The sequence below is a fragment of the Myotis lucifugus genome, unplaced genomic scaffold (genome assembly GCF_000147115.1).
Source record: "Myotis lucifugus unplaced genomic scaffold, Myoluc2.0 scaffold_40, whole genome shotgun sequence".
Classification (NCBI taxonomy): Eukaryota; Metazoa; Chordata; class Mammalia; order Chiroptera; family Vespertilionidae; genus Myotis; species Myotis lucifugus.
The window spans coordinates 548,465-573,494 of NW_005871088.1; the positions used below are offsets into that span (position 1 = coordinate 548,465).

Genomic DNA, 25,030 nt, shown 5'->3' on the forward strand with positions numbered 1-25,030 from the left:
TCAGAAGCATTCTCATCCGGGTATTCCCTAGATGCCGCAGCCGCCATCTTTGTTTTGTGCTGAAAGTCGCTATTGACGCCCGCGGACAGCCGGGCGAGGGGAAGTGGCAAGATGGCGGCTCCCACGGCGGAGGCGTGGAGGAGCACGGAGGGGTACCGCGGGGATGGGCGCGCCTGCGCCTGACCCGGGCGCAGCCTAAGCCCGAGATAAGCGCGCAGCGACCCCAGACCCTCGCCTCAGGGCAGCGCGGGGGCTCCTTTAAGAGGCAAAGCCAGAGGCGAAACGGAGCGAAGGCGGGAGGGGGAGCAGTGACGTCATCCGACCCCGCCCCCTCGCCCGACCGTCGCAGCCGCCATGTTTAGTTGTTACTTCTTCACACAAGATGGCGGCTCCCAGGGAGGAGGCATGAGCACCCTGCCGTTACCGCTCCTCATGCCGTACAGTTGTCACTTCAGGGCCTAACTCTGGCTTTTGAAGCGGCTCCTGTGGGAAGGAGTCATAAGGTGGGAATCGAGGATCGGACGCTGCCTTGCGTTTTGTTTGCAGTGGAAGAACTGACCCAGGAAGAAGAGAATAGGGGAGAAGGGGGAGCTAATCTCAAGATGGCGGCTCCCAGGGCGGCAGGCGCAGCCTGAGCAGCTGAGGCGAACTGAGGAGAGAGGTTCAAGACCTCACAAGCCGTACGGCGCAAGCCTCTGAGCAATCCCCGAGAATTCGAGCTTGCTCCACTGGCCTCCGGCGCGCCTCTATTCCTTACGAGTGTCGAGACTGTTTTGGGAGCGGCGGCTGCACTAAGCGCTGGGCGGGGAAACGGGACGGTCTCAAGATGGCGGCTCCCACAATTGTGGTCTGAGCACCGGCGGGACTGGGACAACCGCGGCGCTTGTGGCTCCTATCCACCCGCCCCGGAAGCCGGCCAGTGCGGGGGACTTGGGGGGTGTGGGAACCGGGCCGGGGCTCCGCCATTTCCGGCGGGTGTGGGCTACGACTGAGGAAGGGAGGAGAGAGAGGCGGCTCAAGATGGCGGCTCCCAGGTCCTCCCGCCCGAGCTTATAAGCAGGAGCTCCCGGGCAAGTAGTCAGAGCGGCTGGACTCGTATGCCTCAAGCTTCTCGGGCCTAGCCGCTCTACTGTTTCGGGACGCTCTTTAAGAGTCGGGGTGAAAGAGAAGAAGGAAAAGAGCCGAAGGGAAGGAGGATAGTTAAGATGGCGGCCTCCATGGAGCCGTCCACCGCTGTGTGAGGAACTGCTTTTCCGTGAGAGCTGCCTTAGACGAAAGGGGGTGTGTGGGAGGTATTGGGGGGCTCCTTTCCCGCTCTGTGACTTTTCCCCATCGCGCCCTTTCCCGGAATTATGGCTTCGGCCGTGTCGCCCGCCAACTCTGCAGCGGTGCTCCTGCAGCCCCGCTGGAAGCGAGTGGTAGGCTGGTCGGGTCCAGTGCCCCGACCCCGTCACGGCCACCGCGCCGTGGCCATCAAGGAGCTCATCGTGGTGTTCGGCGGTGGCAACGAGGGGATAGTGGATGAACTGCACGTGTACAACACGGGTGAGTGCAAAAAGCCCGCCCGGTCCTGGGATCTTTCCCTCCTTCCATCTATTCCCTTTCCCTCCTTTTCCCTCCTTTTCCCTCCCTTCATCTCCTCTCCTTCCCTCCATCCATCACTTCCTTCCTTTTCCACACCTCTCTTCTCTCTCTTCCCCTCCTTTTTCTCCCCCTTCTCCCATTCCTCTCCTTTCACACTGATCCTGCTTTCTTCCCTCCACAACCCTTTGCTCTGCCTCGTTTCTCTGCTCTTTCCCCCGTTCTTACACCCCCTGATTCCTGTGTTTGAGGGGTGCTTTCATTATTGAAGAGGAACCGTCTAGTCCGGCTGGTGCGGGGGCGTCGCCAGCGGTGGTGACTTCAGACATACACCGTTACCCGGGCGAGCGGGCTGGCGGATGCGTCCCTTTGGTGCAGGCTGATTCCCACCCCCTCCTTCCCTCCCTCCTTCCTCCTGCGCCTGCTCAGCTATTCATCCCTAGTGCTCATTCGGGAGAGATGACAACTTCTAGATTACAGATGAGTTCTGTCTCGAGAAAAGGGGCATAGTCCAGCAGCCTAATCCCGATTTGGGCGGGGGTGGGGGGCTTGTGTGTTTGGTGGGTAACCTCCCTGAGATGGTGCAGGAGCCTTGGGGAACCACAGATCAGGCAGCATTGCCGCCTCCCTCTTGGCATTCACTTCTGCAATGTTTGTCTTCAAATTGCCGGTTTTCTTGATCCTCCGATGTAAGATGAATTCCAGTGATCCCGCAGCGGGCTCAGGTGGTCCCTTACCTGACTCTCCTCTTCCTGAGGTTGAAAGAGGTTACCTGCCCATGTTCATGCTTCCCCCAAACCCAAGGCCTAGTTTTATGGGGGGGGGGGGGGGAGTGCGGGATTGGGTGGCCGAAAGAACACTGGACTGGGCTTCTTTTCTGTCTTTGGGTATGCTGGCCTGTGGCTGGCTTTCAGCCTTTTGCCTGGTGTCCTTGCTGGGTCTCTAGGGCCTGGCTGCATCCTCCTGCAGCCCCCTCCCCACGGTGGCCACTTGGCCTGGTTTGCACACCTATTGCCTCATTCTGAGTGGGCTGTTGAATGGCTGCTGGCCCGTAGCACCTCCCCTTGCTCGTAAGGAGGGGCTTGAGGCGTTGTCACTGGGAACATTGGGCCTGTGTCTGTTGTGTTCTGGGTGAGAGCCTGAGGGACCAAGGCTTGGATGGGCAGGGGAAAGCCCCCCTCCCCTACGTCAGACAATATCTTTTAGGGAGCTCCCCTCTGCAGCCGAAGGTAGATGGGTTCCGGTGGGACATGGCCAGGGCCATCTACCAGCTCTTTTCGTCTTGCTATCATATCTAGCAAAACTCCTTGTGCTCCAGATCCATCCTCCCCCCAGGCTCTAGAAGTATAGGGTCCTTGAGTTGTGGCGCCCCCTCCAGCTTTGAGGTTGCCCTGGGGTGGAGAGCTGGCAGCCGGAGGGAGAAGTTGGAGTGGCAACGGTTAGAGCTGGGTTCTTGGTTGGGTGCTTCCCCCTCCCCCCTGCCCCCTCCCCCCCAGACAGAGTGCAGTTTTCTCTGAACCTTGTAGGTTTGTTGCCCCCAACTGACCAAGTTGACTTTCAAAGGCTGGTGGGTTGCAGTGACCCTTTGCATTCCGGGTCTCAGCACCTGTTGCCTCCAGCGAGGCCAGGCTGGTTGGTGGTGCTCCGTGCCAGCTCAGACAGCTGCTGGTGGCAGCAATTAGCCCAGTAAGGTAAGGCTGAGGGGCAGGGCTGTTTTTAGAGAGGCCGTTGCCCTGAGCAGAACCTCAGCTCCTTGGATCAACTTGATTCTCCCAAGGCCTGGAGCAGGCTCCTTGGCAGGGAAATACCATTTTAGAAAGTAGGGCAGGGGCCTAATTAGCATCAACTCAACTCCAAAGTCCACTTCTTCCTGTGGCCTCTGCATATTCGTTAGTTTATTACAATGAACTGGTGGCTTCGGCCTTGATTCATCCCCAGCCTGTAAGGATATGTTGGGTAGTCGGGCATAGCCAGCCCTCCAGAAGGGCTGCACCCCGATTCCTCCAGGGGAGCACTTTGCATACTGCCCTAGTCAACTCCTTAGGTGACTTCCCAGGAAAGTGACTAGCAACCCTACTCCTGAGTGTTTATGCTCTGACAGATACGGTCAAATAACATAACTCAAATAATGGTGCAGAGATCTCTGGCCTTTCCTGTAGCTGCAAGGTTCTTATGTCCTCTGGAAAGATGGGGCTTGGTGTTGCCCCCCTCCCACCAGCGTGGCCCAGATGCCCCCATCCTTGGCTGCTGCTTCCACAGCTGCCCTTCTGCTTACCTTTGTTGTTGTTTTAAAATACATTTTTATTAATTTCAGAGAGGGAGAGGGAGAGAGAAACATCAATGATGAGAATCATCGATCGGCTGCCTCCTGCACGCCCCACACTGGGTTTCGAGCCCACAACCCAGGCATGTGCCCTGACCAGGAATGGAACCGTGACCTCCGGGTTCATAGGTCGACACTCAACCACTGAGCCACACCGGCCGGGCACCTTTCCTTTGTTTTAAATGAGGTCAGCATATTGTCCTGAGGTTTCTCTTGCACTTTTCCTTCTACTGGATGAGAGCTCAGAGACTCACTGAGCTGCCAGCGTTCTCTGTTGCTAAGATAAAAGACTCCAGGGGGTGCATTCAGGAGGTGCTAGGCACTTTGCTGGTTTGGTTAGCTCAACAAGGGGGGGGGGGTGTGACAAGGGAATGAGGAGTGGCAGGTGTGTGAGAAAGTGTCTGTTCTTCCTCTTCGACAGTCACTACAGCAGCTGTGGGACACTTGACTGGCTTTTGGGAGGTCTTAGGGTAGCCGTCCTTGACCTCGGGGAATTTTATTTCAGCCCAGCAAAGCGGATTAATCAGAAGACCTGATGCTGACAGGGTGGGGTGGGACCTGGTGAGGGGAGGACATGGCCGTTTGCCAAAGGAGCCACCCAAGGCTGGTTGGCCTCAATGGTTCTTTAAGGTCTGCCAACTGTTTCAACTGGAAGGAGCCTTGGAAAATATCTAGTAGAACTTCCTTGTTTTTTCACATGAGGAAATTAGGGGCCAAGAAGGGAAGTGACAGGTCCAGGGTCACCCCACCAGCTGCTTGGGGAGTTTGGCAGGAGTACAGACCTTTACGGAGACCGTTAGACTGTCTCCTCCTTCACAGACGGAGACCACCACCTTGGAGACGCCTCCCAGTTCCTCTGTCCCTGCAGCTAATTAGTCGCTGAACCAAGCTTGTCTCAAATCTGTTCCCCCTCCATTCTGGGCCCTCTCCCCACATGGCTCTTGCAGTCACTTCCTGATTGGCCCTGTTAGTTTAATGTGTCGGGAAATCCCGTTCACCCTTCGAGGCCTAGCTCCAATGGTCCCCTCTTCTGAGAAGTGCCCCCCCCCCCATCATCACCCCTGCAAACCTCTTTCTTGGCTGCTCTTCCTATGGTGGGAGGAGGACATGGCAGCTTCCCTAGTAGATTGGGAGTCTGAGTCCGCGAGCTGTCTCCTCTGTGCCTCTCAGCACCCGGCACCGGGGCTGCCACACAGGAAGTGCCTCAGCGTGACAGCGAACAAAAAGGCAGCTGGTGCGGCTGGACCATCTACTCGCTGTGGGGGTTTGGGTCTCTAGGTGGTGACGCGTAGAGGCTGTAGAGGCTGACGGGGCAGCAGCAACTGAAGACAGAGTTGGCACAACATGGAAAGGGGTGGGGGAACTGATAAAACACAGAAGCTGGGGTTTCAGGCTTGTTGAGGAGAGAAGGTGGAATCGTATTTCTGGCCATCCCATGAAGGGTCCCAGGTGCAGGCGGCCTCCCTTCCTCAAAGCCCCCTCCCAGCTGAGAGCAGGGACAAAACCAGAGCATATCAAGAACGAGAGACCCAAAGATTAGGTTGCATGACACTCCCCACTCGATGAGCTAGAGGTAATAGTATTAAGGGGTGACTACAAGCAGCTGTCATGTTTAAGAGACGGTTGCTTGTGCCACCTCAGGGGCCGAACTGGGGCTGGGGATGAAACGAAGAGAGGCAGTTCACAACTTCGTACCTTAACACTGCCCTGCCTGGAGTGTTCTAGAACAAGATTGGGACCTCTTGGGCACCATAGAATGTGCTGGTCATTGTTAGCTCTTAGGGCATCCCAGGTTACTTGTAGTCTGGCAGTGTGTTGGGAAAGCGGGCTGATTCCCTTTGCCATGTAGCTTTGTCCCAGCCCTGGTCCATGGCCCCATAGCCACAAGGGTGTTCAGGTGAGCAGAGGTGGCTGATGGCTCCCTGTTCATGGGGCCCTGAGGTGGGCATCTAGTGATCCCTTTAAGTGACGAGGTTCTTGTCAGTGTCTGTTTTGCTCTGTGACCTCAGGTAAGTTACTTCCCCTCCTGGGTTCTGTTCCTTTATCAATTAAGGGACCTTGGCTGAGATGATCTCAGTGATTTCTGTCAGCTTTTATCCCACTAACTTGGATGAGATCCCTTTCAGGGACCATTCATGCAGGGCGGTCTGCCTCGGCATGGGGAGCTGCTGGCTTTTCTTGGTGTGTATGTGCACGAGGAATGAGAGCAAGGCAGTGAGCCGGGACCTGGGTCTGGGCGCATGCGCATGGCAGGCAGTACGGCATTGCACCTCTGCTAGAAACATGGCAGAGGAGGGGAGAGGAGGATTGGTGCTAGGCATCCTAAAATCCCCGTGACTCAGCTAAACCACAGAGGGGGGGCGGGCAGCCTCTTCCACACCAACCTGTAGAGTTGGGTGGTGGGGAGTGACCTGAAGGGCTGTAACTGTCTCAGGAGGTCCAGCTGTGCTTTTATTTATCATTTTATTTTTTCCCTGTCATTTTTATTTAGTTCAGTACATGGCAAAATATAAATACATAACAGTATGTCCTTTCTTATCATGGGTAGTAAAATCTGTAGCCAATATTTTACATAACAAAAGAAAACTAGCCGAAACCGGTTTGGCTCAGTGGATAGAGCGTCGGCCTGCGGACTGAAAGGTCCCGGGTTCGATTCCGGTCAAGGGCATGTACCTGGGTTGCGGGCACATCCCCAGTAGGAGATGTGCAGGAGGCAGCTGATCGATGTTTCTCTCTCATCGATGTTTCTAGCTCTCTATCTCTCTCCCTTCCTCTCTGTAAAAAATCAATAAAATATATTTTTAAAAAAAAGAAAACTAAATCTGTAAGTTACCAGAAAAGGAACAAGGAATAGGAAAACAATACATTTTATATAAATTATAGAGGCCAGTTACAATGAAGATCTAGCACCTTTGTTTCTAACTCAGATTTTTTACAAAATCAACTTTTAATACTTTGTGACCTGCCAGGAGGACATAAACACTGGCCCTTTCAAAAGACAGTGGTCAAAGACAAAATGTTATCTTGATGTCACAGCTTGTTCTTAGTTCTTAACTGGAGTTGATCTTTGTTTGATAGTCTTTTTTTTAAATATATTGTTACTGATTTCACAGAGGAAGGGAGAGAGATAGAAACATCAATGATGAGACAGAATTATTGATCAGCTGCCTCTTGCACGCCCCCCACTGGGGATTGAGCCCACAACCTCCGTGAACCGAACTGTGACCTCCAGATTCATAGATTGACGCTCAACCACTGAGCCATGCCGGCTAGACTCATAGTCTTCTTTAAGTGGTGGTAGTTTGGCAAGATTTTTATCAGGAAATCCAGCTGTAGTGTCTAGGGCTATGGTTGCTCGGTCTGCGCCTGACAAAGGCAGTCTACACCAGTCAGATCCCAGTGGGTGCTACGTTTACATCCATATCCCAATCCCTTTGCTTGCTCATGTTGACCAAAACAGATTTAGGGACATGGAAGCAAGCAGGGTTGAGACTGACCCCCAGTTTGAGGATTTACCTCCTGGCTCATAGGTCAATGCTCAACCACTGAGCCATGCTGGCCGGACTTTTTTCCCCATCACCATTTATCCCTTCTATGCCCTCTTCCACCTCCACCCATCTCCCTCTACCTCTCCCCCACCCCCCACCCCCCAATCACCACACTGTTGTCCATGTCCATGAGTTCTCTGCTGCCTGGCTTCGCTGTCATCCTCTTCCTTGGTGGCCTCATGAGCCTACCCCCAGCTAGAGGTGATGGGCTTTGGGGAAGCTTCTGTGGCCGGCAGAGACTGTTAGGTGCCACAGCTTATGCTACTGCTGCCACCTCTGGCTTTTGAAGGTGTTCTGGAGGGGTGTGGGCATGGCACGGGAGAAGGTGGATGTGGACCATTACCCAGGAGACGCCAGCAGAGATTGTTCTTGTGTGGCCTTGTGCCCCACCCCCACAGGCCATGCTGCCTTGATTGGCTTCCCTTGGGTGCCCCGCACCTGCAAGGGGGGTGGGGGGCACCAACCAGTACCGGTTGCTCTTTCAGCCACTTAAAGGTGCAGTCATGGGCCCCCAGGAGGAGGAGCCTGGGGCCACCGAGAGAGTATTCTGGGTGTTAAAAGTTTCTTTCTGATGACCCACCAAGCGGTAGGGGAAGGAAGTCGGTGGCCACGTTCCCAGAAGCTGATGAATTATCTTGGTCAGTGACTTCCGGCTTATTAAGGCAAACTTGATGCGAAGCAGGCTGCTTTGAGGTGGCCTCTGAAGTCAAGAGGCTTAGAAGATAGCTGAGGTAGAGGGCTGGCACTTGAATGCTGAAAGGAGAAAGTGCCGTAGCCTTGGAAATAGAGGTGCTGTCTCAGCCCCTCCTTTCTTGGACCATATTCTATAGGCCGGTGGATTTGGGGAGTAAGAGGAGCAAGGACTCTGGTTCTCGGAGTTCCCTGGTCATTCTGACATCTGCTTCCTTTTCTTCACCAGCAACCAACCAGTGGTTCATCCCAGCTGTGAGAGGGGACATCCCCCCTGGGTGTGCAGCCTATGGCTTTGTGTGTGACGGGACTCGCCTGCTGGTGTTTGGTGGAATGGTAGAGTATGGGAAGTACAGCAATGACCTCTACGAGCTCCAGGTAAATGGCCCCTGATGTATTCCTTACAGTTGTGGCTGGGGGGTGGGGTGGGGGGAGAGTGGGATGGGGGAGGTAAGGCAAGAATGATGGGGGGAAGAGGGCTGGCCAGCTCCTCCTGACATGACAAATAGCTTGGGCTCAGAAGGCGGGCTCATCCCCAACTCAATCACCGAGTCTTGATTTTGCAGGCAAGTCGGTGGGAGTGGAAGAGACTCAAAGCAAAGACACCCAAAAACGGGCCCCCTCCGTGTCCTCGGCTTGGGCACAGCTTCTCTCTTGTGGGCAACAAATGCTACCTGTTTGGGGGTTTGGCCAACGATAGCGAGGACCCCAAGAACAACATTCCGAGGTGAGGCTGTGTCCTCTTCATGTGGAATCCCACGTGCCAGCCAGCCCCACCATGCCAAGTCTCTCTCCTTTGTGCAAGGAGAGGGTGGCACTAGATGCCCTATAAGGAGTTTTGGGGCACTGAGGTCTCCAGCCCAGAGGAGGAGGCACTGGGGAAGAAGGGCCTAGCCAGGAGGTAGACACCTTCCTAGCCTTGGGCTGGTTCCTACGGCTTGGACCCATTTTATTTTATTTTATTATTTCTTAAAATACATATTGATTTCAGAGAAGAGGGAGGGAGAGAGAGAAACATCATGTTAAGAGTCATTGATCGACTGCCTCTTGCACACCCGACACTGGGGATCGAGCCCACAACCCAGGGAAGTGCCCTGATTGGGAATCGAACCATGACCTCCTGGTTCATAGGTCAGTGCTCAACCACTAAGCCATGCCGGCTCAGCACCTAGGACCCAGTTTAGAGCCAGCACTTTCTCAGACTTCTGCTGCCTGTAGGGTTAGTGATGGTTATTTTTATTTTCCAAGGCTGGTGGCCAAGGGCCTTTCTAAAGTCTGGAGGTAATACCATGCCAGAGGCCCTAGTATAATGCCCAGCCCTGCTGCTCCTCTTGGCCTCAAGTTCATCCTTAGGAACTTCTGGCAGCCCCTCTTTGGGGACAAGGGTAGAAGAACTTGGTCATGTGACCATGGCTCCCTTTGTCTCCCAAGGAAGCCTCGGTTCACTCAGAGAAGCCAGTGAGCCATCTGGCACAGCTTGCCATAGCTGACCTTTCTTCTCCAGGTACCTGAATGACTTATACATCCTGGAATTACGGCCAGGCTCCGGAGTGGTGGCCTGGGACATCCCCATCACTTATGGCGTCCTGCCCCCACCGCGGGAGTCGCACACTGCTGTGGTCTACACTGAGAAAGACAACAAGAAGTCCAAGCTGGTGATCTACGGAGGGATGAGCGGCTGCCGCCTGGGGGACCTCTGGACCCTAGATATTGGTAAGATGTGGGTGTGGCTTCTCCAGTAGCCTCAGAGCAAAGCTGGTCTCCTGTGCAGCCAGCGTGGGGTCCGCAGGGAGGAGGAGTGTCCTGCTTGGCTCCTTATCATGGGAGGGTGAGGGCAGGCAGTACCCTGTTCGGGATTATCATATCTGCCCCGAGATTGTGGCGTTTTTTTCAGAAAGAACAAGGCTGAGTTGGTCTGCTTATAGGAGATCAACGGCGGGGGTCAGGGCCTTTCCAAAATGGAATCGTCTAGATTAGATAGCATTAGTCCCTGCTGATTCATCAGTGCTCAGCCTGTACCAGGAGCAGTGCACACTGGTCTGTCCAAGTTAAGAGGGGTCTTGAGCCCGGGAGACCTCTGGGGGCTACTTAGGCTGGTAAGCAGGTGGGGTGTCTGGAGTGGTAGAAAGAAGTGTGGGTTTTTGACCTGAAGAAGGCTGAGGAGAGGAGGTGGCTGGCAACATAGCTTTGGAGGATAGATTCGATCAGCGTGGGTGCCCAAAAGAAACAGTAGTATGTTGTTGTTGTTTTCAATGTATTTTTATTGGTTTCAGAGAGGAAGGGAGAGGGAGGGAGAGAGAAACATCAATGATGAGAGAGAATCACTGATCGGCTGCCTCCTGCACACCCCACACTGGGGATTGCATCCCCAACCCGGGCATGTGCTCTGACCAGGAATCAATCTGTGACCTCCTGGTTCATAGGTCGATGTGCAACAACTGAGCAACACCAGCCGGGCTAGAAACACTTTTTCATTAGCGAAACTCCCAGCAGCACTCTGCTTCCCAACACTCGGTCTGTAGATAGTAGAGGTGGTGTGGGTATGAACATGTTTTTTGGAGAGTAGGACCCCCCCAGTGGCATGTCTTATGCTCTCTACTCCTACCCTAACCTCGAGAGCAGTGCCTGCCCATAGCAGATCTTCTGAGAGATGCCAATTGCTAGGATGGGCACAACACAGCTTGAGAAATGCCAGAAGCTGATCCAAGGGCCTCCCGTGGGCTGTAGGGGGCCCTCGCATTGGATTCTTGGACTGGGTTGGCACCCACTTTCCAGAGCCTTCCCCGAGGCCAGGGAACTTCCTCTGGGTCAAGGGCATATGTCTTACCTTGTGTGGGTAACCCTCCTTTCTCCGTCACTCTGCAGAGACTCTGACGTGGAATAAGCCCAGTCTCAGCGGAGTGGCACCTCTTCCTCGAAGTCTCCACTCAGCCACAACCATAGGCAACAAGTGAGTAGCTAGCCATTGCTTTTCCTTTCACACCAGCCCTCATACCTGGCCCCAAAGGGCTCGCAGTTTTGTCCAGCAATTCTGAGGAGGCCTCTTTCTGGCTGGGCTGGCATTCAGCAGCCCTGTGTTTTCATTACCACCCCACCCTGGAGGACCAAGAGAAGACACGGGGTAGAGGGGCACGCACTGTTCTAGATTCTCCACATATAAGCAGCTGGGTGCCTTTGTCCATACCGAGGTCCCAAAGGGAATGGAAGAATGATGGGGACCGAGATGAGCTGAGCAGTGGTTCCTTGTAGTGGAGGTGACACAGTTCTTGGGAGGGCTGAACTACCAAGCAGAAGATGGCTACATCGAGAGCTTCATGTGTCCTAGGGGGCTCTCCTGGGGAGAGCTAGGGGACCAAGTGTATATAGAACTTTCTGGATGGAAGAGGTGGCCTCTAGGTGGCACCTCCTCTACAATCATCTCCTACTCTTGCCTCCCTTGTCCCAGAATGTACGTGTTTGGTGGCTGGGTGCCTCTCGTCATGGATGACGTCAAAGTGGCCACACACGAGAAGGAGTGGAAGTGCACCAATACACTGGCTTGTCTCAACCTGGGTATGGCCTCCTGGGGCTCGGAGTGGCCTACGAAGGGCTGCGGGGAGCTGGCCCTCTTCAGCCCCGGCGCTGTGTGGGGTGTGCAGGGAGCAAAGCTAAGGCTCAGGCCTCTAGAATCCATGAGCAGTAGCCTCTGGTCAGAGCGCTCGGTGGGACCCTGCTCTTCGAATTTGTTGAATAGGCTCTTCCTACACAAGGTCCGACATACGGAAGTACAAAGTCTCAGGGTGCAGAGCTTCCCGCTCTGCTTCTCAGATGCAGACACTTTGGTAGGTTCTTACCCACCCTGCAGGGACTCTTCTGTATATCCCAGCATGCCTATAGGTTCCTCTAGAAACCAAACGGCAGCCTGCTCTACTCAGAGCTGCACCTGTCCTCCATTCACTCCATCTCAGAGACCATCCCGTCCCCATACGCCAAGCGGCCTCATTCTTTTGAATTGCTATCCTGGGGTCAGGACTTGCACAGACGCCGCTCCGTGAGTATCCTTGCACTGTGTATTTAGAACTATCCACGTGCAAGTGTATTTAAAGGGTAAAAACCTCAGCATCCCTTTGCTGCCAAAGGGATGTTGCCAAGCTGCCCTGTACCCACATAGACACCTCTAGCAGTGCCTAGCAACTGTCAAACCATTTGCTCTTCACCAAGTCTGATAAGTGATTTAATCTCCCCCTGTGCCAGCCCCATGCCCCGGTTCACCTTGAGCCCCAGCTGCGGCAGGCACTGAAATCAAACTGCTGGGCACCTTAGGGGCTAAGTTTGCACCTCTCTCATGTTGAACATTATACTTCATTTTTCTTAGATCTGCTGCCTTTTCCATGACTTGCATTCTCTTCACCTGTCTCTACAGGCTCCTGTGTAGTTTGATGTGAAACCTTTGTCTGTGCTTTTCAAGTAGTTTTCTCAGTGTGTAGTTTGTGGCTTATCATTTTCTTCGTTAGGGTCTCTGCTGAGCAGAGTTGTTTTGGGGTGTGTTCTTTTCTAACTTAATAATCTTTGATGCCTTCTTGGCTTTAATTCCCCATCCCTGCCAGCAAAAGGCCAAAGGGCCAGTAGGGATGTGGGTTCCTTTGCCCCCTGCTGACTGCCGCCTCCTGCTCTCCCCAGATACCATGGCCTGGGAGACCATCCTGATGGACACACTGGAGGACAATATTCCCCGAGCCCGAGCTGGCCACTGTGCCGTGGCCATCAACACCCGCCTGTACATATGGAGTGGGCGTGATGGCTACCGAAAGGCCTGGAACAATCAGGTCTGCTGCAAGGACCTCTGGTACCTGGAAACAGGTAAGGCCAATGGGAAGAGGCAGCCCTAGGGCCTCTATAGTGGAGCTCAGCCTGAGGGCATAGCCTGCCATGCTCACTCCTGAAGCCTCTGCCTCCCCCTTCTCCCTGCCCTGGCTGTGCCCTCTTACAGAAAAGCCACCGCCTCCAGCCCGGGTACAGCTGGTACGCGCTAACACCAACTCCCTGGAGGTGAGCTGGGGGGCAGTGGCAACCGCCGACAGTTACCTTCTACAGCTCCAGAAATATGACATTCCTGCCACGGCTGCAACTGCCACCTCCCCCACACCCAATCCAGTCCCGTCCGTGCCTGCCAACCCCCCCAAGAGCCCTGCCCCCGCAGCAGCCGCACCTGCTGTGCAGCCGCTGACCCAAGTAGGCATCACACTCCTGCCCCAGGCTGCCGCCGCGCCCCCTACCACCACCACCATCCAGGTGTTGCCACCAGTTCCAGGAAGCTCGATTTCCGTGCCCGCTGCAACCAGGACACAAGGTGAGCTGGGCACCAAGCACTTGAGGGCTGGGACTGGCCACCGGGAGAGTGTGCTCCTGGGTAAGGGCTGCCAAGCAGCATGCCTGGCAGTCGTCAGTGCAGGCTTGCAATTGAGTGGTGGGGTTGAGGGTTGGGGGGCAAACTCGGTCCCTCCTGTGGGGACTGTCACTTTGAGGGTGTTTGGAAGGAGCAGACATGAAGCACTAGCAGTTCATGTCTAAATGCTGAAGGACCCAACAGAGGAGCTGGGGGGCTCTGCTGATGGCCACCTCCTTCTGTCGTCAGGTGTCCCTGCTGTTCTCAAAGTGACTGGTCCTCAAGCTACAACGGGAACCCCCTTGGTCACCATGCGACCCGCTAGCCAAGCCGGGAAAGCCCCTGTCACTGTGACCTCCCTTCCTGCAGGCGTGCGAATGGTTGTGCCATCCCAGAGCGCTCAGGGGACGGTGAGGAGCCGTTGTGAGACTGGGCTAGGTGGGGCGGGACTTCCCAGTGATTGACAGCACCCTGACTGGGTTAGAATTGCACCAGTTCCAGCACCATTCATCCTGGGCCTTTCTCACCTCTGAAGCACTGAAGAGGTTGCATTGCCAAGTTAATATTAATTACCAAGTTGATGCCTCAGAAGGACCTCCTGCCATCTGGGGCCTTTTGAATGTGGACTTTCTTGTTCTGAAATCTGAGGGAAGAGTCTAAGGGGAGGCGGGTTGGTTGACCCAGGCCCATAAAGAGGGAGCTGTCTCTGACTCTGGACTTAGGAGAAGATCCAGAGCTGCTGACAAACTCCTGCCTTGGGGTCACTGTGCCTGCTCGGTGGTAGGAGCCCAGATTTGCGAGGAGCCCTGGGCAGGAAGGAGGCTCCCTGGTGAAGTCTGGGCAGAGAGCCTAGGTCCCAGCCCTCTGGTTCACGCTTTCGTGCCTACCACAGGTGATCGGCAGCAACCCACAGATGAGTGGCATGGCTGCGTTGGCCGCTGCAGCCGCCGCCACCCAGAAGATCCCTCCTTCCTCGGCGCCCACGGTGCTGAGTGTCCCAGCAGGCACCACCATCGTCAAGACCGTGGCCGTGACACCTGGTACTACCACCCTCCCGGCCACTGTCAAGGTGGCTTCCTCGCCAGTCATGGTGAGCATCCCCTGGGCCTGGTTTTGAACCAACAGCCTTAGGGCCGGAGACTTCTAGGCAATGATATGATCTGATAGTTGTCACTTCTCCAGGGCTTTAGACCAACCCACAGAGGCTGTTGGTCTGTAATTGGTGCATGCCATGGACCCTGGACTAAGCTTTCACTCTTAGGGATGTGAAGCCCTAGGCTAGACCTGTGGTTGTTGAGTCAACCACACAGAGCTCTTCAGTCTAGGGGGAGAGGGGGAAGAGGAGTCGGGAGGTGAGCCTGAGCTACAGGCCTGCCAGGACATCCCACCCATCACCCATCTTTCTCCTCCCCCGCCCCCAGGTGAGCAACCCAGCCACTCGGATGCTGAAGACTGCAGCTGCCCAGGTGGGGACATCGGTCTCCTCCGCTGCCAACACATCCACTCGCCCCATCATCACGGTGCACAAGTCCGGGACTGTGACTGTGGCCCAGCAAGCCCAGGTGGTGACTACAGTTGTGGGCGGGGTCACCAAGACCATCACCCTGGTGAAGAGCCCCATCTCTGTCCCAGGAGGCAGTGCTCTGGTGAGTGGCAGCCTGCTGCATGTGGCAGCAGCCAGGCTGTGGCACTGCCCTGGGCCTGTTCCAGGAGAGCCCCAGGCCAGGCAGTGCCCTTGATTGGTTTCCAGATAACTCTCTGTTCCCTCCTTTGCTGTTTAGATTTCCAATCTGGGCAAAGTGATGTCAGTGGTCCAGACTAAACCAGTTCAGACTTCCGCAGTTACAGGCCAGGCGTCTACGGGCCCAGTGACTCAGATCATCCAGGTGAGCGCGTGGGGCCGAGCCTCTACAACTCCAGCAAGTAGAACTTGCGTCCCTGCCTAGAGAAGATCCCGAGTATGTGTTGCTCAGAAAGTTCTACTGCTCGACCTGTCACCCACGGTCCAGAATAGTCCCAGAGCTGCTTGGGCCGCGGTGGAGAGTAGCCAGACCAGACTTTCTGTCCTGGCACTGACGTCGGTCCACCTTGGCCTCCTCCAACTGTTTTCCCTTGCAGACCAAAGGGCCCCTGCCAGCCGGGACCATCCTGAAGCTGGTGACCTCAGCAGATGGCAAGCCCACCACCATCATCACTACCACGCAGGCCAGTGGGGCTGGGAGTAAGCCCACCATCCTGGGCATCAGCAGCGTGTCGCCCAGCACCACCAAGCCTGGCACGACCACTATCATCAAGACCATCCCCATGTCGGCCATTATCACCCAGGCGGGCGCTACAGGTAGGGGTCTCCCCCAGCGCATGGGCAACGGACTTCCAGGAGGCTAATGCCAGATACGCATAGAGGCCAGGCTCTGCCGTGCTCTTGGTTTCTGTTTGGTTTTTTTCTTCTTCTCCACCCTCTCCTTGCCTTTTGCTTAAGGTTTGTAGGGAGGTATCAGAGTGTGGCTTTAATTGGCACTTTATTGTTTTGGTGGTCTTTTTTGTTAATCCTCACCTGAGAACATTTTCCCATTGATTTTTAGAGAGAGTGGAAGGGAGAGGGAGAGAGCGAGACAGAGAGAAACATCGATATGAAAGAAACACATCAATTGATTGGTTGTTTCCCGCACCCCCACCAGGCCTGGGGATTGAGCCTGCAACAGGTGCATGCCCTTGACCGGAATTGAACCCGGACCCTTCAGTTCGCTCTAGCCACTGAGCTAGGGTGGCACTCCATCATTTTAAGTGAGGGGCATCAAGAGTAACTACTGGAAATGGGACGTGGGAGCTGGCACTGGTGAGGCCTCAGGAGCCCAGCCTGAAGCCCCTCTCCTGTGTAGGTGTGACAAGCAGTCCTGGCATCAAGTCCCCCATCACCATTATCACCACCAAGGTTATGACTTCAGGAACTGGAACACCTGCGAAAATCATCACTGCTGTCCCCAAAATTGCCACTGGCCACGGGCAGCAAGGAGTGACCCAGGTGAGGTGTGCCTGGCCCTCTTCACTCCACTGTTCAGTCTAGGACCTGAGCAGGCCACATGTCCTGAGGGTCCTGGAAGGGGGCTGCATGGGATCCAGCCAACCTATGAGTGATAATGGGGTGGTTTCCCTGGCGTTCTAGGTGGTGCTAAAGGGGGCCCCTGGACAGCCTGGCACCATTCTTCGCACCGTGCCCATGGGGGGCGTCCGCCTGGTCACCCCTGTCACTGTCTCTGCCGTCAAGCCGGCAGTCACCACACTGGTTGTGAAGGGCACCACAGGTGTGTAGCTGCTTTGCATATTCTTTCTGGGTCCACCTTCCATTAGAGACTTGGGGGAGGGTGCAGGTGCCCTCTCTGGAGTCTTCTGTTCCTGGTGGGGGCACTCTAGAGTTCCCAGTGTCCCCAGCCCCGTCCAGGTTGAGAAACTGCTGGAAAGGAAGTGCCAGCAGCGGGCCTCATCTCCATCCTGCCTCCCTGCCTTTAGGCGTCACAACTTTAGGCACGATGACTGGCACCGTTTCCACCAGCCTCGCGGGAGCTGGGGGCCACAGTACCAGTGCCTCCCTGGCCACACCCATCACCACCTTGGGCACCATTGCCACCCTCTCAAGCCAAGTGATCAATCCCACTGCCATCACTGTGTCTGCTGCTCAGACCACGCTGACGGGGGCCGGAAGTCTTACCACACCCACCATCACGATGCAGGTAAGGGATGGGGGGCGCATGAGGGCTGTGGGTGCCTGTCCGTGAGTGCTGGGGGACGCATGAGCCCAGCCTGAGTGTGTCTAGTCTCCCATCTGTCTGCCTCTGTGTGCACCAGGTTCTCTTTCTTCCTCATACATGTAGCACCCATGGGATGTGTTCCCTGTTGCCAAGTAATTCTTAATCATTAGTAGTCTTTTGTGTTGAGATGTATTTCAGTGGTTTATAGTTTTGAATGCTAGGTTTTTCTTTCTTGGGATATTATAGACGATGGGATCATTTATCTTCACACACATATAGCATTTTCCTTCTCTTCATGTTTTAAGCATAATTCCTGGACTTGGTGAAGCATCTGTTGCTGGCATTTGTGGGGTGCGGGTCAATGGGGTTCCTTCCCTAACCAGGGTTGGCCCCACCAGGGCCCTTTCTCTGCTGCCCCCAAGCCTCTTCCCAGGCCCTGTGGCCCTTGAGGCGAAACGATGCCTCTTCCTTGGTCCCTGAGCAAGTCAGTGTCTTGGGATGAGAGGGTGAGCAGGAGCTGAGTCTATGGTCCCAGCTGGTGTGGGGGACACTAGGACATTGGGAGGGGCAAGCAAATGGGAAGTTGGGGCACTAACTCTTCCTGTCTGGTGTCTTTCTAGCCTGTCTCCCAGCCTACTCAGGTGACTCTGATCACGGCACCCAGTGGGGTTGAGGCCCAGCCTGTGCACGACCTCCCTGTGTCCATTCTGGCCTCGCCTACTACAGAGCAGCCCACAGCCACCGTCACCATCGCCGATTCTGGCCAGGGTGATGTGCAGCCTGGCACCGTGACGCTGGTGTGCTCCAACCCGCCCTGCGAGACCCACGAGACAGGCACCACCAACACCGCCACCACCACTGTTGTTGCTAACATGGGAGGGCACCCCCAGCCGAACCAAGTGCAGTTCGTCTGTGACAGGCCTGATGCAGCTGCTTCTCTCGTGACCTCGACCGTGGGGCAGCAGAACGGCAACGTGGTTCGCGTCTGCTCCAACCCACCCTGTGAGACCCACGAGACGGGCACCACCAACACGGCCACCACTGCCACCTCCAACATGGCTGGGCAGCTCGGCTGCTCCAACCCGCCCTGCGAGACCCACGAGACGGGCACCACCAGCACCGCCACCACTGCCATGTCGAGCATCGGTGCCGGCCAGCAGCAAGGCGCCCGGCACGCCTGCGTGGCCACCACCATCCCTGTGGTCCGGATCAGCGTGCCCACCGGGACACTGGAGGGAGCCCAGGGTTTCAAGTCTTCATGCCAAACTCGCCAGACCAGCGCGACGAGCACCACCATGACTGTGATGGCTACCGGGACCTCGCGCTCAGACAGCCCGCTCCTTGCGCCAAGCCGGGCCCTGGAGGCTGCAGGCCACAGCCCTGCTTTTGTGCAGTTGGCCTCTACGACTGGCCAAGTCAGGCTGGGCCCCAGCAGCAAGGACAGCCCTGTCACCGACCTAGGTCAGTTGGTATCCATGGGGCGCCAGCCGGAGGCACAGCACACCCACACAACCAACACCCCCACCACAGCCCGCTCCAGCATGGGTGCTGGGGAGTCTGGCGAGCTGCGGGGGATCCCCACACCTGCATACGAGAGCTCATCTAGTGCCGCTGTGACTGTGACAGGCCTGGAGGCGCTGCTGTGCTCCTCGGCCACCGTGACCCAGGTCTGCTCCAATCCACCATGTGAGACCCACGAGACGGGTACCACCAACACGGCCACTACCTCGAATGCAGGCAATGCCCAGCGGGTCTGCTCCAACCCACCATGCGAGACCCACGAGACAGGCACAACCCATACACCCACCACCGCCACCTCCGGTGGGGGTGCAGGCCAGCCCGAGGGGGGGCAGCAGCCCCCTGCCAGCCGCCCCTGTGAGACGCACCAGACCACTTCCACTGGCACCACCATGTCAGTCAGCGTAGGTGCCCTGCTCCCGGACAGCACCCCGCCCCTCAGGACCCTGGAGTCCGGGTTGGAGGGGGCAGCACCGCCTACCAGTGCTTCCCAGGCCAGCACTTCGCTGCTGACCCCTTTCCCAACACAGAGGGTGTGCTCCAATCCCCCCTGTGAGACTCACGAGACAGGCACCACGCACACGGCCACCACTGTCACCTCCAACATGAGCTCAAACCAAGGTGAGTGCAGGTGGGCAATCTGGTGTCAGTGGTCTCCTGGAGCCCCAAGCTCAAAGAGTGAGGGCTGTGGTGTCTAAAAGATCTATCTAGCCAGAGCCCCAGGTTCGGTGGGGCTCAGTTTACCTGGGGGCGGGGGAGGAGGGTGGTCCTGGCAACTGTCATTTAGTGGCAATGCTTGGTAGAGACCCAGGGGCTCCTGGCAACCAGCCTCATCCCTCGGCCCCTGTTGGCTGAGTGCCTGTCATCCACCTCTGCCTGTCCCCGCAGATCCGCCACCAGCTGCCAGTGACCAAGGAGAGGTGGAGAGCACCCAGGGCGACAGTGTGAACATCACCAGCTCCAGTGCCATCACAACGACTGTGTCCTCCACGCTGACGCGGGCTGTGACCACCGTGACACAGTCCACGCCAGTCCCCGGCCCCTCTGTGCCGGTAAGAGCCCCTGGAAGGTCCCCTTTTGCCTCCCTGCAGCCCCATGCACCTGCGGCCTTGCTGTTCCAGAGTAGGACACTAGGTGTCACTCTTGTACCAGACACAGTGTTGCTCTTGGTCCTTTCTCCAGATTATGAGAGGGCAACCTCCTGGCACAACAGGGCAAGAGGCAGCAGTCCCCCAGTGCCATGGCTTGCCGGTTCACTATAGCCTAGAGGAGCAACAAGGGGGTGGGGCATCTGAGTGCCCCTTTCTGACTAGACTGGGAGGCTTCCTTAAGGACGGGTTAGCATTGGCCAGCAGGTCTCAAAGGTGTCGTCTCCCCTCGCCGAACTCCTGCTGCTCAGTGACCTGCCACTGCTGCCCATTTTAAAGGGGTTCTGCTGCTCCATCGTGAATGGGAATCCAGGCTCTAAAGAAAGATGAAGGGTGCCTGGTTCTGGCCTCCCTCTCCTCCCCTCTGACAGGGGCTTCTCTCCCTTTCTAGAAGATCTCATCAGTGACTGAAACTGCCCCAGGGGCTCTGACCACCGAAGTCCCCATCCCGGCCACGATAACAGTGACCATAGCCAACACAGAAACTTCTGACATGCCCTTCTCTGCTGTTGACATCCTGCAGCCCCCAGAGGAGCTCCAGGCCTCCCCCGGGCCTCGCCAGCAGCTGCCGCCACAGCAACTCCTGCAGCCTGCCTCCACCCCCCTGATGGGGGAGTCCACCGAGGTCCTGTCAGCTTCACAGACCTCTGAGCTCCAGGCCGCTGTGGATCTGAGCAGTACAGGGGACCCCGCTTCGGGCCAGGAGTCTGCCAACTCTGCCATGGTGGCCACTGTGGTGGTCCAGCCACCTGCGCCCACCCAGTCAGAAGTAGACCAGTTGTCACTTCCCCAAGAGCTGATGGCTGAGGCCCAGGCAGGCACTACCACCCTCATGGTCACAGGGCTCACCCCTGAGGAGTTGGCGGTGACTGCTGCTGCCGAAGCAGCTGCCCAGGCTGCGGCCACAGAGGAAGCCCAGGCCCTGGCCATCCAGGCGGTGTTGCAGGCTGCACAACAGGCTGTCATGGGTAGGTGCAGGGAGCAGAGAGCTCACCCCTCCATGTGAGGTCAAGTCCATATCAGTGCCCTGAAGGGAGGATGGGCCCCTCAGGAAGAGAGAGAACACAGGGTTCTGGAGCCTCCCTGCTGATGGGCAGCCAAGAGAAGAGGAGGAGGCTTGCTTCCTGCCAGGGAGGAGCAAGGCAGACATAAAGGGGAGGATGGGGGCAGAGCTGCTGGGCTCAGCTGGGCACCCAGGAAGCAGGCAGGTTCTTTGCAGGACAGCAAGGTAGAGGTAGGCTAGGAAGCATGGTCAATGGGACAGGCTTTCAGGGCCTCTGTTGCTTGGGGATTGGGCTCAGGAGGTGACATTGGAAAGCCAGGATGGGCTCCACCTAGCTGGCGTCCCTGTTGAGGAGTATTTCTCTCCACTCTGGAGCAGGCACTGGGGAGGCCATGGACACGTCCGAGGGGGCAGGAGCTGTGACACAGGCAGAGCTGAGCCACCTGTCAGCTGAAGGCCAGGAGGGCCAGGCCACCACCATCCCCATTGTGCTGACGCAGCAAGAACTGGCCGCCCTGGTGCAGCAACAGCAGCAGCTGCAAGAGGCCCAGGCCCAGCAGCAGCACCACCACCTGCCCACGGAGGCCCTGGCCCCTGCCGACAGCCTCAATGACCCAACCATCGAGGGCAACTGCCTCAGTGAGCTGGCTGGGGCTGTGCCCAGCACCGTGGCCCTGCTGCCCTCCACAGCCACTGAGAGTGAGTAGAGCCCTGTTTGGCCACGTGTACTGTCCCCAGAGGTCTCCGTGGACTGGGGAGAGGTTTTGGGGGGTATCTGCGCCCCCCAATGCACAGACTGGAAGGGTGGCCTGGTCCGAGGGAAGGGCCCCCATGTAGAAACTGAGTTTCTGGGCTCTTTCCTGCTGACACCTTCTTTTCTCCCAGGCCTGGCTCCTTCCAACACGTTTGTGGCCCCCCAGCCCGTCGTGGGATCCAGTCCCGCTAAGCTACAGGCTGCTGCTACCCTGACTGAGGTGGCCAATGGCATTGAGTCCCTGGGTGTGGTGAGTCTCATGTGATGGGGCTTCGGGGGTCACTACCTCTGGGCCCCAAAGGCCAACAGCCTGACCTCTTCCCTTTCTGTCTTCCAGAAGCCAGAGCTGCCACCCCCGCCCAGCAAAGCCCCCGTGAAGAAAGAGAACCAGTGGTTTGATGTGGGGGTTATTAAGGGCACTAATGTCATGGTGACACACTATTTCCTGCCACCAGATGATGCTGCCCCATCTGATGTAAGTGAGCCCGGGAGTTGATGCTCTCGGGTGGGTGGGTCCTGGCCATAGGCTGGTACAGGGCCCTGAGGAGCCTTCTAAAGCTCCCTGCCTGGAGCCAGCCGAGGGCAGCAGTCCTTTTGCCGTGTTCCCCTTATTGGGAAGTGGGTGTCATTTTCACCATCTTTCCCCCTTCCTCTCCCCGACATGGACTCGCAGGTCCCCAGAGCTGCCCTCTTAACAGTGGGGTTGATGTCCCTTTCTTCTCTTTCTCTTCCCGTTTTTCCGGCCACTTCCCCAGGACGACTCGGGCACTCTGCCAGACTATAACCAACTGAAGAAGCATGAACTGCAGCCAGGCACGGCCTACAAGTTTCGTGTCGCTGGGATCAACGCCTGTGGCCGGGGGCCCTTCAGCGAGATTTCAGCCTTTAAGACGTGTCTGCCTGGTTTCCCAGGGGCCCCCTGTGCCATTAAAATCAGCAAAGTGAGTCCTGGTTCATAGGTCGACGCTCAACCACTGGCCCATACCAGCTGGGCCCTGATCATTTGATTTAGCCATTACATGAGGCTACCTTTTAGATGGAGGCAGATGAGGCCGTCTCTCTGGCGCTCCCTGAACTCTTCTGTGAAAGCAGCCTGCTGTGTTAGGAGTGGTGGTGACGGGGTGGTCGGTCAGCCCGGGGAGTGGTGAAGTGGCCTAGCACAGGCAGGGCACAGGATAAACTCACAGGCCAAAGCCAGCACCACTTGACCTATGCCACCTTGGTTCTAGAGCCCAGATGGTGCTCACCTCACCTGGGAGCCACCCTCTGTGACCTCCGGCAAGATCGTTGAGTACTCGGTGTACCTGGCTATCCAGAGCTCACAGGCCAGTGGTGAGACCAAGAGCTCCACCCCCGCCCAGCTGGCCTTCATGCGCGTGTACTGCGGGCCCAGCCCCTCCTGCCTCGTGCAATCGTCCAGCCTCTCCAACGCCCACATTGACTACACCACCAAGCCCGCCATCATCTTCCGCATCGCTGCCCGCAACGAGAAGGGCTACGGCCCAGCCACCCAAGTGAGGTGGTTGCAAGGTGGGTGTCATTCATTCATAAGGCTTCTTGGGTGCTCTCTGGGGAGGGGCAGGTTGGGGAGTGGAAGCCCCAGCAAGCATCAGGTGGAGCAGGTGATGGCCTAGAGTGCTATGGGGGTCCCTTGGGGCACCTTGCCTCATCTGGAGGTACAGGGAAACTTCCCAGGGGTGTTTGAGCTGAGCTGGGTGTGGAGAGGACTAGAAGGGTCCAGAGTGAGGCTAGACAAGTGTTGGGGTGGGGAGTGGAGGCCACAGGCTGCCCTGGCAAGGTATGAGCCAGCTCCCACAGGCTGACCAGGGAGGACAGTGAGGGCCTCTAACCTTGGGGGGTGGCACATGTGGCCAGGACCATGGGGAATGTACCTACCAGAGGGAGGGGCCGTCACATCCAGCAGGCCAGCTGGTCCTGCTGCAGGGCCAGAGGCTGAGGGCAGGGTGGGTCGCCTGCGGACTGCTGTGTGGCTGAAGTTACTGGACCCACCTTACTGTGTCACTCACTGTTCCGTTTTCTTTTCAGAAACCAGTAAAGACAGCCCTGGCACCAAGCCAGCCAGCAAGCGGCCCATGTCCTCTCCGGAAATGTAAGAGGGAAGCCCCCTTTGGGGAACCTTCTGAGACTGAGGGTGGGGGGCTCCACTTCTTAAATGATGGAGGGGGCTTAACTGGGTATGAACCCCCACTGGGTACCAGCCAGCAACCTACTGCAAGTCATATAGTGTCATCAGGAGCCATGCTAACTACCACTTTCTCTTTCCCTTTTCCTCCCATCTTCCCAGGAAAACCGCTCCAAAGAAATCTAAGGCAGATGGCCAGTGAGAGGCAGCTGGCTCACACCTGGATTCCTCTCCTGACCCCCCCCTCTGCTTCAGGAACACCACCCACCAGGGCCTTCCCGGGCCATCCCATCCCCGAGCGCTCATACTTTACCCTCCCAAGCTACTGGCCACCATTCATTCTCTCTCCTTTTCTCTGTTTTGAAAATAATCTCAAGAAAGCACATTTTACCGTTGCTGTTGGGAGGAAGCAGAGGCAGGTCTGGAAGAACAGTGAGCACGTGAAAGTAGTGCACTTGCTCCTCTCCAGGCCTTCCATGGGGGCTGAGAGCCCCCGAGGCCAGAGACCCCGAGGGAGGGAAACAAACTTTAAAGCAAAGAAGCGAAAGCAGTGGAGGCCTGCACCCCCACAACCTGGGAGCCTCTTGCTTGTGATCACCCTTGGCTGGAGAAGGCAGCCAAGGGGCAGTGGACGTAAAGCCAGGGAACGACACCCCTCAGCCCCCCTACCCTGCCTCTGCTCCAAGAAGCAAGAGAGGCTTTGCGGGGGCACCCTGAGCTGGGTGTGTGTGTGTATGATTTATTTTATTTTGTTCCCTTTGCATTTCCCGCCTCCTAATAGCCCACCCTTGACTTACCCAGCCCATCTCTGCCCGTGATCCCACGGGAAGCTTACACATTTTCTCAGAGGCCTTTTTATCTTCCCCACTTCCTCCCCTTCCTTCTTCCCATTTAAGAGAAAACAAGAAAGAAACAGAAAGGGGGAGAAGGGGCCCCATGGTGGGCTGAGCAGTGTTCTGTGAAAACCTGGCTCCCAGTGGGGCCTACAGAAGCCCCCTACCCCCCAGCCTGGCTTCGGCCCCCCTGGGTTCGGGGCCAGGGGCCACATCACCAACTGCTGCATTTGTTGTATTTTTTTAAGTTGAATTTGAAGGCAACATTTTTATTGTAATTTTAGCCTTAGCGTGTGGGGTTTTGTCCCTTTTTTTGTTGTTAGCTGTGTACAGAATGTGTTTTTGTTTTTTTTTTTTTTTTGTTAACTTTCTCTCCTT

The 25,030-nt window shown here is 56.5% G+C and overlaps 1 protein-coding gene across 9 annotated transcripts; it reads left to right on the forward strand.

Moving 5' to 3' along the window:
• Positions 1 to 187: 187 nt before the first annotated feature.
• On the forward strand, positions 188 to 25,010 carry HCFC1 (host cell factor C1). 9 transcript variants are annotated; one of them, XM_023752998.1, is made up of 27 exons: positions 189 to 503; positions 1,387 to 1,545; positions 8,372 to 8,520; positions 8,709 to 8,869; positions 9,647 to 9,855; positions 11,008 to 11,092; positions 11,588 to 11,694; positions 12,802 to 12,981; positions 13,112 to 13,471; positions 13,757 to 13,917; positions 14,400 to 14,597; positions 14,929 to 15,153; positions 15,289 to 15,393; positions 15,626 to 15,845; positions 16,387 to 16,529; positions 16,671 to 16,809; positions 17,015 to 17,235; positions 17,874 to 19,392; positions 19,660 to 19,823; positions 20,311 to 20,887; positions 21,298 to 21,621; positions 21,808 to 21,926; positions 22,014 to 22,151; positions 22,432 to 22,617; positions 22,906 to 23,206; positions 23,723 to 23,786; positions 23,982 to 25,010. In XM_023752998.1, exons 3-27 carry the CDS (start codon positions 8,476 to 8,478, stop codon positions 24,019 to 24,021), a joined length of 5,991 nt encoding a protein of 1,996 aa, XP_023608766.1. In that variant the 5' UTR covers positions 189 to 503; positions 1,387 to 1,545; positions 8,372 to 8,475; the 3' UTR covers positions 24,022 to 25,010. The 9 variants fall into 9 exon arrangements, with proteins under 9 accessions (XP_006087734.1, XP_023608766.1, XP_014310347.1 ...); XM_006087672.3 differs by having other exon boundaries at positions 188 to 1,545; XM_014454861.2 differs by lacking the exon at positions 189 to 503 and having other exon boundaries at positions 1,353 to 1,545; positions 21,808 to 21,896.
• The last annotated feature ends 20 nt before the right edge of the window (positions 25,011 to 25,030 follow it).